The sequence below is a fragment of the Cervus canadensis genome, chromosome 2 (genome assembly GCF_019320065.1).
Source record: "Cervus canadensis isolate Bull #8, Minnesota chromosome 2, ASM1932006v1, whole genome shotgun sequence".
NCBI lineage: Eukaryota > Metazoa > Chordata > Mammalia > Artiodactyla > Cervidae > Cervus > Cervus canadensis.
In genome coordinates, this window is record NC_057387.1 from 81,239,764 (window position 1) to 81,252,047 (window position 12,284).

At 38.4% G+C, this 12,284-nt stretch overlaps 1 protein-coding gene across 1 annotated transcript in view; it reads left to right on the plus strand.

Moving 5' to 3' along the window:
* The window catches only part of C2H1orf87 (chromosome 2 C1orf87 homolog), an 83,243-nt gene that overhangs the window by 53,465 nt on the left and 17,494 nt on the right, over positions 1 to 12,284 (plus strand). The window contains exon 8 of the mRNA XM_043447555.1: positions 6,029 to 6,093. Within this exon, the coding sequence (XP_043303490.1) occupies positions 6,029 to 6,093 (65 nt within the window). The remainder of the gene's footprint in view (positions 1 to 6,028; positions 6,094 to 12,284) is intronic.

The following is a 12,284-nucleotide window of genomic DNA, read 5'->3' on the forward strand; positions in this document are numbered from 1 at the left end:
CGACTCTGTGCGACCCCATGGACGGCAGCCCACCAGGCACCCCCGTCCCTGGGATTCTCCAGGCAAGAACACTGGAGTGGGTTGCCATTGTCTTCAAAGAGAAAACCCCAACGTATGAGGCCTACTTTTTGAAAATACTGTAGAACGAGGAAAGTAACCATGATCCTGCAGACTCCAAATAACAGCAAACTTCTGAAAATGATTTACTTTAGAAACTAGAAAATATTTAGAAAGCCATTGGTATTCTCCATAGGATATAAAGAGCCATGTCTCTCTTGAAATGAATTGGAAAGTAATAAGCATAATGAGATTAAAAGACTATTAAAATGAAATGCAAAAAGCACTAAAGTGAAAAGAAGAAATTAAAATGAACTTGGTGAAATGTGGATAGTTTCAAGGAAACTGAAACTTCTACAGCATAATGAAGAGGTAACTGGGATTATAACTATGTTTGGTGATGGATGTTAACTAGACTTATTGAGATCATTTTGCAATCCATACATATATCGAATCATGTTGTACACTCGAAGCTAATATTTTATATGTCAATTATATCTCAGTTTAAAAAGTATAACACAATCAAGGAAAACTGAATATTGCTAGATATTCAGTGATATTAAGACACTTATTTAAATGTTTAGGTCAACAAACCTTTTTTATAAAGGGTCACATAGTAAATTTTTTAGGTTTTGTGGGTGTATAATCTGTTGTAATTATTCAACTATGTCGTTATAATCTGAAAGCAGCCAAAAACAATACATAACAAATAGCCAGGACTGTGTTTTAATAAAATATTACTTACAAAAGAAAATATGATAACCAGAAATTAATGATTAGCAAAATTAACACTAGAGTAAATCTAATTCAGAACATCAGAATTCGGAAGTTTACACAAAATCTAGAGGAAAAAATGAAAAAGAATAGTAGAGATAAAGGAATAAGAATAGAGACTGAACCTAAGATGCTTTGCTATTGTGGAATAAGAAACTATAAGAACTGGACAAGACATGAAACAAAAGGTCACAGCTGAAGAAACTTTGCAGAAATAAGAAAAAAGAAAAACCCGGTGTACAGACAATGAATTCATTAAGATCTAAACTAAATTAAGAAAAAAAAAAAGCATCCATGTTTCTCCTGACAAAACTTTTGTGCTTCTGAGACAACAGGAATTATTTAAGGATGCAACCAAAACAAAATTAAACTAAATCAAAGCAAATAAATAAAAAATAATTATAAATATATCCAAATAAGACTGACCTCATACTTCTGCAAAGTGGACCAGTGGAATGGAGGAACCTCTAATATGGAGGACCAACTATAAATTATACATGAATTTTTGACTCAGCAGAGAGTTAGCAACCCTAACACACCCCACCCCTCATCTCACTGTTCAAGGGTCAACTGTAGTTTGCTTCTTTCAATCTGGCATTTAAATACCATAATAAAGTTTAAAGTTAAAAAAAAAACTATAATAATAAACATTAGAAGACACTAGAACCATGTTCATGGAATTCTAAAGGGGGGGCGGAGTATAACTGAAACCAAGTTATATTACATTTCATGTGTAAGGCCATAGAGTACAATGGTTAAGGGTGCAGGATCTGGAGTCAGAATTTAAATCCTGGCTGCCCCATTAATCAGCATGTCCACGGGCAAGTCATTTACGTGTTTCATGAGATGATTGTCTCAATTAAATGAGAGAATGCACACAAGAGACTCAGAATGCTCATGAAAGGTCATTTTAAAAGTTTGGATGACATTAGAATTTGAACTCGGATCTGCCTGAATCTAGAATCAGGTTCACAGACCTTGTCCTTCAATCTTGACCTCTCTGACTCAACATGGGGAATCCGGCACCTACTACTGTGATTAGAATTATATTGCCTTTTGTGGCAACAAAAACCTATTGCTATGTTTAACATGTCAAGGGCTCTTTGGAGGTTCTAGAGTAATGTAAAGAGTATGGAATAAAGAAGATATTTTATTAGAGGACCTTAAGGATTTCATTTGTCACATCCCACTTAAATCAGGCAATGTCCAAGTTCAGTACTTAGAAAAATGTCCTGCAATTTCCTTCCCCTTCTATCAGCAAATACTCAAGAAGGGGCAAGAGAGTATCTGGTGCCATTTTGTCCAGAAACCTTGCCAAATATTTGCTAACTTCCAACAGCTCTAAAAAATAAATGTTAAGCAATGTGGAAATATCAGTGGATCTGGGTTTTTGTTGTGTTGTTGTTCAGCAGGTCAGAATATGTAGCCTTAAGCCTGACCCTCCTAAGAGGAAGGAATTTCAAGAAGTGTAGCAGACAGGAGACGCTTTTCCTTAAGTTTATTTCCAGATCTGTGCTAATGTCAGATCTTTGTATGTTAATTAAAATTCCTAGAGAGTGCTACTTTTCCAACCTTCTTTTCCACGCCTAGCCTTTGTAGCAGCTGAAATAATCATTAGCTTGTCTGGCTGGTGGTTCTGCTTACCTATGCCTTGTCTATTCTTGTGCCCAAAGTGACATGAAGCTCTGGAGGTTATGTTTTCTACACTGACAAAGAACTTTTCTGATTTGTGATGCCAGGTATAGAAAAGTTTTATTAAGTATAAGCAAAACAAACTAGTTACATATCAAATGAATTTATGGAGGTTCCTTAAAAAATATTAAAAAGCTACCATACAACCCAGCAATCCTACTCCTGAGCATGTATCTGGAGAAAATCAGAGTTTGAAAAGATCCATGCACCCCAATGTTCATTGCAGCACTGTTTACAATAGCCACAAAATGGAAGCAACCTAAATGTCTATCAATAGATGAATGGATAAAGAAGATATTACAAAGTAATATTACTCAGCTATAAAAAGAATGAAATAATGCCATTTGCAACAACATGGATGAACCCAGAGATCATCATACTAAGTGAACCATGCCAAAAAGAAAAAAAGAAATAGCATGTGATATTGCTTATGTGTGGAATCTGAGGGGGAAAAAAAGATACAAGTGAACTTATACAAAACAGAAATAGATCCACAGACACAGAAAACAAATTTATGATTACCAAAGGGGAAAGGAGTGGAGGAATAAATTAGGAATTTGGGATTAATGTATACACACTGCTATATATGAAGCAAAGAAGAACTAAAGAGCCCCTGGATGAAGGTAAAAAAGAAGACTGAAAAGGCTGGCTTACAACTCAACATTCAAAAAACTAAGATCATGGCATCTGGTCCCATCACTTCATGGCAAATAGATGGGGAAACAATGGAAACAGTAACAGACTTTAAATTCTTGGGCTCCGAAATCACTGCGATGGTGACTGCAGCCATGAAATTAAAAGACACTTGCTCCTTGGAAGAAAAGCTATGACCAACCTAGACAGCATATTAAAAAGCAGAGACATTACTTTGCCAACAAAGGTCCATATAGTCAAAGCTATGGTTTTTCCAGTAGTCATGTGTGGATGTGAGAATTGGACCATAAGGAAAGCTGAACACTGAAGAATGGATGCTTTTGAACTGTGATGTTGGAGAAGACTCCTGAGATTCCCTTGGACTGCAAGGAGATCAAACCAGTCAATCCTAAAGGAAATCAGTCCTGAATATTCATTGGAAGGATTGATGCTGAAGCCAAAGCGCCAATATTTTGGCCACCTGATGTGAAGAGCCGACTCATTAGAAAAGACCCTGATGCTGGGAAAGATTGAAAGCAGGAGGAGAAGGGGACAACAGAGGATGAGATGGTTGAATGGCATCACTGACTAGATGAACATGAGCTTGAGCAAGTTCCAGGAGATGGTGATGGACAGGGAAACCTGGCATGCTGATATCCATGGGGTCACAAAGAGTCAGACATGACTGAGCAACTGAACAACAACAGTATATGACATAGATAACCAACAAGGACTACTATATAGCACAGGGAACTATACTATACTATATAGGAATTATATAGTAATAACCTATAAGGGAAAAAAATCTGAAAAAGTGTGTTTGTACATGTACATCCATGCATGCATGCTAAGTTGCTTCAGTTGAGTCCAGCTCTGTGTGATGCTGTGGACTGCCCACCAGGGTCCTCTGCCCATGGGGATTCCCCAAACAAGAATACTAGAGTGGGTTGCCATGTCCTCCTCCAGGGGATCTTCTCGACTGAGGAATCAAACCCACGTCTCTTCTGTCTCCTGCACTGGTATGTGAGTTCCTTACCACTACCACCACCTGGGAAGCCTAAATATATATACATATATATGTGTGTGTGTGTGTGTGTGTGTATTTATAAATCAACTATACTTCAATTAAAAATAAAGAGAACAGACTTTTGGACTCTGTGGGAGAAGGCGAGGGTGGGATGTTTCAAGAGAACAGCATGTATATTATCTATAGGGAAACAGATCACCAGCCCAGGTGGGATGCATGAGACAAGTGCTCGGGCCTGGTGCACTGGGAAGACCCAGAGGAATCGGGTGGAGAGGGAGGTGGGAGGGGGGATCGGAATGGGGAACAAATGTAACTCCATGGCTGATTCATGTCAATGTATGACAAAACCCACTGCAGTGTTGTGAAGTAATTGGCCTCCAACTAATAAAAATAAATGAAAAAAATAAAAAAAATAAAGAGAATAAAATCACGTGACTTTAAAACTCTTCTAGATAATCTAGGACATATTCTCACAACTGACTGTTTATATTTGCTTGGCTTCTGATGGGCAAAGAGGTGCTAAAAATTCTTTCCACTTTAAGTTTGGTTGCTAGAAACAGAACTGTCTTGCTAGCATAAGCAAAAAGAAATATTTCAAAAAGATACAAAGTTACATGCAAAATTAGGGAAGAATGAAACTTTGGGAAGCGTTGAAACCAAAAAATAATGAGAAATACAGACAGAGTGGGAGAGAGGAAAGAAGCGAGAGAAGGATGGGAAAAGTGATAGATTGAGATTAGTTAGACAGGATGGATCACAACATTGGCTAGAGAAGGGTATAGGACATTGATTATAGCCCAATATCCTAGAGAAGCATATTTTTATATAAATGGAGAACGGATGCTGGGCAAGCAAATGTAAGTTATTTTTCCTACCTAAGTGTTCCTAAACTACTTATAAGTTTTAAATGACTCCATGATTATCACATGCCCACACATTGCCCAATGCAATTTCTGCTTGGGGATTTCACTAAATATTGTCTATTTGCACTTAGCACCCATTTCTATCCCCTTCTATGTTCTTTCCCGTGTTGTAATACTTCCCATAGTTGAGAAGGCTATAAAGAATATTTCCAAAGCTCCCTTGACATTGAGGTTCTGGAATTGATTTAAGTTCCATCACTGGGATGCCAGTGCATGAGATTTGAAAGGCAGAAAGAGTGGTGAGAGGGGCAGGGACATTTTAAGTATGTATTACTTTCCTGCAGTAGTAGCAACTCCAGACCCTCAGTTTTTGCAGTGGCCAGAATGCCATCTATACTGTCTAGTCACCAAACTAGTCACCATGGTCAAGGGCAACTGAGACATCAGCTAGAATTTCCTGCAGTTCCCTGGACTCTGGACTACATCTACTGAGACCCAACCCTTAGCCCATCGGCAGACACCAACCTCCATTCTACTAGCCCCTGCAATAATTTTGTGGGCACTTAATTTCCATTTCTAGAAGAAACACCTAAGAAGAAAAGAAAGAAAATGAAGTCTCTCAGTTGTCCAACTCTTTTTTGACCCCATGGATTTCAGCCCCCCAGGCTCCTCTGTCCATAGGATTTTCCAGGCAAGAATACTAGCGTGGGTTGCCATCACTTTCTCCAGGGGATCTTCCCAAACCAGGAAGATCCTGCAACTCAGGTCTCCTGCATTGCAGGCAGACTCTTTACCATCTGAGTCACCAGGGAATCCCTGAGACACATAAAGTAGCTTCCATTTCCTTCACTGAACCCCTAATGATAGAGGCATCAAAAAATTCCTATGATATCACAGTCTATATTACTTTTAAGCTTTTTTGTACATTCTTTCAGAGCTTCCTACTTTGATCACAGATACTGTGTTTCCTTTTCTTGCATAGATGGGAGAATTTTGTTGAGTGGTTGGGCAGAGCTTCCTCTGATTTGTCATCTGATTTTCCTCCAGGTGAGTCTGGTTATTTTGTTCCCTAAGAGACCTCCCATTCCCAGAGCTCTTGTTGATGCTGTGACTTAGCGCCAATGGTCTGTTTGTTGGCTTTCACATCATTTCCCCCAGAAATGTAAATAGCTTACCAGTGAAGAAAAATTAAGAGTGAAGTTTGCATTAATGGCTATTTTTTTTAGGTCAGTTAGATCATAAAAGGCATAATTCCCAGGTTTTTCTTTTTATTTAAAGAGTTTATTTATTTATTTTTAATTGAAGGTTAATTGCTTTACAATATTGTGTTGGTTTCTACCAAACATCAACATGAATCAGCCATAGGTTTACCCATGTCCCCTCCCACTTGAACCTCCCTCCCACCTCCCTCCCCATCCCACCTCTCTAGGCAGTTACTGGGCCCTGGTTTAGTTCCCTGAGTCATACAACAAATTCCCATTGGCTATCTATTTTACACATGGTAAAATAGATGTTGTTATGTTTCCACGTTACTGTCTCCATACACCCCAATCTCTCCTTCCTCCCCCACCCCAGCTGTATCCATATGTCTGTTCTCAATGTCTGTGTCTCCACTGCTGCTCTGCAAATAGGTTCCCCAGTACCATCTTTCTAAATTCCATATATATGCGTTAGTATATGATATTTGTTTTTCTCTTTCGGACTTACTTAACTCTGTATAATAGGGTCTAGGTTCATCCACCTCATTAGGACTGACTCAAATGTGTTCCTTTTTATGGCTGAGTAATATTCCATCACATACATGTACCACAGCTTCTTTATCCATTCATTCATGTAGTATATCATGAAGCATTATCTAGAAATAGCCCTTTAATATGGATGTAGTGCATTTATAAAAGAAGTTGATATTACTTATTAGAATTTCAGTTGCATAGTCCCTTAGATCTGGGAATCATATAGCTAAGTACTTTCCCTACTAATACCTCACCAAAAAGCTCTCCAAGATTTATATACAGTGGTATAATTTTTGTGTGTGCTGTGTGCTTAGTCACTCAGTCACGTCCGACTCTTTGCAACTCCATGGACTGTAACCTGCCAGGCTCCTCTGTCCATGGGGATTCTCCAGGCAAGAATACTGGAGCAGGGACCCACTCCCTTCTTCAGGGAATCTTCCCGATCCAGGGATCAAACCCAGGTCTCCCACATTGCAGGAAAATTCTTTACCATCTGAGGCACCAGGGAAGCCAAGATCCTTCAAGCACCATTTTATTAAATTACAGTATATGCAATTAATATAGCTATGCAGCTGTAAAATCACATGGCTGATCTAATACAGGAAGATTTCCAAGATATATTATTAAGTGAAATGATGAAGATGAATTGGGCAAAATATTTAGCAATTAACAAGTGTTAAATATGACAGGTGAAAAAATATGCATTGATACTAATCTGTTGTTGCAATTCTCTATTTAGTACATCCATCAACCATTTACTGGTTACCCTTTGGATCAAAATACAAGGTACTGAGAGTTTGGTGGGAAGTTTAGTATATCAGTTTGCATTCCAGTGAAAAACAGAAACCTCACTAGGCATTTCAAACAAAGGGAATTTATAGCAGGGGGTTGAGGGATTGGTTATTATCCATAATTAGAAGACTGAAAGCGCAAAATGAGAATAATGAGTGTGTTCATTTCCCTCGGGCATTTGTCACAACAAAGTCAGAAACTGAGTGGCCTAAAATAACAGAAATTTCTTCTCTCATGGTTCTGGACACTATAAGTCACAAATCAAGGTGTCAGGAGGGCCATGCTTCCTCTCAAGGCTCTAGGAAAGAGTGTTTCCTTGCCTCTTCCAGCTTCTGGTGGCCGCAGGCTGTTCTTGGCTTATGGTTACATAACTACAATCTCTGCCTCTGTCTTCCTATGGGCTTCTTCCTTCTCTGCCTCTTTTTTGTACCTGTGTCTAAATCCTTCTTCTCTTTGTACAAAGACACTACTGTTCATTCAAGTTCGGGCCCAACCAAATCCATAATGATGTCATCTTAACTTGATTACATCTTAAGTTGTTTTCAAACAGGGCCTTATTAACAGGTTTCAGTGATACCTGTTTAAAGCATATATTTCAACCCGTGACCATGAGATAACCCAGATACTAGTAACTATAGAAAGCAGCTATCATCCTTAGGGCTGAAGGAACATAGAGCAAGGTGTACTCTTAGCAGAACCTAGAATCTCATAGGGTGACTGTAAGTCTAACAAACAAAAATGTTAGGCAGTATTACACTCTACAGAGCAACAGGAGTGTGGTGCTGTTGTTGCATTGTTGTGACAGCCTGTGTCTTACTGAGAAACTTAAAGTCTTGATCTCTTCCCATTCCTATATTGCTGGAGCTATGATTATTAAAATGCTCCTAGGCACCGAGTAGGCCATTTTGTTTGCTGGTTCTTTAGCCCAACAGGTAAGTGTCATAAAAGGAAAGAAGGGATATTATAAGAAACAAAAGATAGCTATGCCTTTGGAGTGTGTAGAACTGTGAATTTTCTCATTCTGATTTTCATTAGAAGATTCTAAAGATTAAAATGATTCATTTTTATATATACTGCCTCATATTATAAACTTGATCACTTTTGGAATCACAAAAATTCTATGAACTTGCTTTTAATGTGCATATGATATTTGCATATCACATAAATACTTAATGTCTGTAACTTAGACTAAGGACTAGAATCTTGGCAAGATCAACCAGAAGACAAGATAAAATACAAAATAATATTTCTTTGAAGGCTATTATTTGGAATTCAAATTGAACAACCAGATAGAAAAGAGGAAAATCCCCTCTGTGTAAGAAGTTAACATCTCATAAAATCTCTAGAATTATCCATACAAAATGTTTCCAGCATTCAATTAGAAATAATCAGCAATGGTATAAGAGAGGATGTGGATTTTCAAATAACTGTAATTAGTATGTTTGAGAAAATTATTAAGATGGAGAATTTTCAGCAAATAATTTGAATCTATAAAAAGAATCAAATGGAATATGTAGAACACAAAAAAATTTAAAAATAACTAAATTTTAAAACTCAATAGATGGGTTTAACAAAAGACTGGGCATATCTGAAGGGAGAATTAGTGAACTAGAATATGATTCAGTAGGAAATATTCACATTGAAGTATGAATGAGAAAAGATGACAAAATATGCAAAAAGAGTATATAAAAGATATATAGGAAATGGTGACAACATCCAACATACATGTAATGAAGTCACAGAATGATAGGAGGAAGAGAGTAGAGCTGAAGCAATATTGAAGAAAATTATGACTGAAAATTGCCAACAGTGATAAAATATCTCAAGCCATAGATCCAAGAAATGCTGCAAACTCCTATAAAGACAAATACAAAAGAGCTTAGACCCCTCCAGATACATATGTTCTAAGATCTAAAGTAGTATTTTACAAAAATGAAGTACGACCCAACTTTGAATCTCTTCACAGTGGAGCCGGTGAAGTGAGGGAGAAGAGGGGAAGCAGGAAGCAAGGAACAGACCTATCGCATGACTGCAGATGGGGGGAAATTAGAAGGCAATGGTGGTCGCCTCAGAGGCTCATTGATCCCCCCAAACATTTATCGATGGCCCATCACTCAAGATAACATAGAAAAATGGCTGAGTTTAATCTCCCTTTTATTAAGGGTAAAAAAATCCATAGTAATTCCTAGTTAGAACTACTTATATTGAAGGAACAGAAAAGCTTTGGTTTATGTAACTGAAAACTCGGGCAGCAGCAAGAGCTATAATGGTTTTATCTAGCCACTGGGCTTCCCTTGTGGCTCAGCTGGTAAAGAATCTGCCTGCAATGTGGGAGACCTTGGTTCGATCCCTGGCTTGGGAAGATCTCCTGGAAAAGGGAAAAGCTACCCACTCCAGTATTCTGGCCTGGAGAATTCCATGGACTAAGTCCATGGTGTTGCAAAGAGTCGGACATGACTGAGCGACTTTCACTTCAAGTGTCAGGTCAAGAATCTGTTCTCTGGCTTTCTGCTTCCTTTATCTGGTGTTGGCATCATCTTCAGGTTCTAAATGTTGGTGTCCAACTGCACTGGGCACTCCTGTAATAGCAAAATAGTTCTGGGAGCTAGGCTCATCATCCCTCCACAGCACTGTCTTTTGGGAGATCCTGCCAAGAAGGAGAGAACTTTACTACCTACTACCAGATTGTTGTTCAGTTGCTTAGTTGGGGCTGACTTTTTGCAACCCCGTGGACTGCAGAACACAAGGCTTCTCCGTCCTTCACTATCTCCCTGAGTTTGTTCAAATTCATGTCCACTGAGTTGGTGATGCTATCCAACCATCTCATCTTCTGCCGCCCTCTTCTCCTTTTACCTTCAGTCTTTCCCAGCATCCAGTGAGTTAGCTCTTCACATCAGATGGCCAAAGTATTGGAGCTTCAGCTTCAGCATCAGTCCTTCTAATGAATATTCAGGGTTGATTTCCTTTAGGATTGACTAGTTTGATCTTCTTGCAGTCCAAGGGACTCTCAAGAGTCTTCCTCAACACCACAATTTAAAAGCATCAATTCTTCAACATTCAACCTTCTTTATGGCCAACTCTCATATCCATACATGACTACTGGAAAAACCATAGCTTTGACTAGACGGACCTTTGTCAGCAAAGTGATGTCTTTGCTTTTGAATACACTGTCTAGGTTTGCCATAGCTTTCCTTACAAGGAGCAAGCATCTTTTAATTTCACACACACGCGCACACACATACACACACTCACACACACATGGGGCTTCCATAGTAGCCCAGTGGTAAAGAATCCACCTGCAATGCAGGACACATGGGTTTGATCCCTGGGTTGGAAAGATCCCCTCAAGAAAGAAATGGCAACCCACTCCAGTATTCTTGCCTGGGAAATCCCATGGAGAGAGGAGCCTGGCAGGCTACAGTCCATGGAGTCACAAAGAGTCAGACACATCTTAGCAACTAAACCACCACTACAGCTTTTCAGGTGCCTTTACTCTCTAAGTTGTTACAAGATATTCAATATAGTTCCCTGTGCTACACAGCAGGTCCTTACTGTTTATCTACCAATCTCAAATAACCAATTTATTCCTCCCCACCCCTTTGATAACCTTAAATTTACTTTCTATGTCTGAGTTTTTATAAGTTTCATAAGTTCATTTGTATCACTTTCTATTTTATAAGTTCATTTGTATCACTTTTTTAGATTGCACATATATTTGTCTCTCGTTTTTACTTACTTCGCTTAGTATGATAATCTCTGGGTCTGTTCATGTTGCTGCAAATGGTATTATTTAATTTTTTTAATTTTTTAATCAGTTTTTATCTATGACTTTATTTTAGGTTTACCTGGGAATTTTTTAGAAGTCCCAAACTGGGTTCTCACCCCCTAGAGATTCTGATATAATTGGTCTGGTGTGACACCTAGGCACTGGTAATTTTTAAAGCTCTCCAGGTGGGAGCATTTTAGCACCAGTGCTGAAGACCACTGATTTCAAGTTATTAGTGAGGGGTGTGGGGAGAGATGGTAGGGCTGGCTGTGTAACTCTCAGAATCCACTGGAAGCCTTGTAAAACCTGGCCTGTACAATATCTGGAGATCTCTAGAAGCTAGCTTGGCCTGTTTCCTCCAATGCAAATCTTCAATGCAGACTAGACAGATGGTTATTATTTGTCCTTCCTTCTGTGTTAGAAAGGAAAAAAAAATCATCCCTACCTTGGATTTCTCAATTTCCACATGTGAAAACCATTACCTTTTAAAATATGCTTATAAGCATTAGAAAGGAAAGCTTAAAAAAAGCCAAGGAGATGAGCCTGCATTTTCTCCTTATGGGACTTTTAGAAATGCCAACAATAGAGAAACTGAACTGGGACAAACTCTAGGTACTAGATCTTATATTAAAAAGAATAATGCATGTGAAAAATTCCTGGCACATAATGTAAAGTTCTCTTTTCTGGAGAAACTAGATTGCTTAAAATCACGTAATAGTAACACAATGGCAAACAATACTACATTGCATTAGGCATCTTCCCTGTGTTAAGCATTTTTATGTAGGTAGTTTTTAATTACCTATATAAATTATAATTTCAAAATGCAATTATCATTCCCTTTTCACAACTGACAAGATTAGGATCTGAAAGCTTGCAGCTGGTAAAGGGAAACATCTGGATTATATTAATAGCATTCATACCTGACACCAAAGTTCATCTGTAGCATC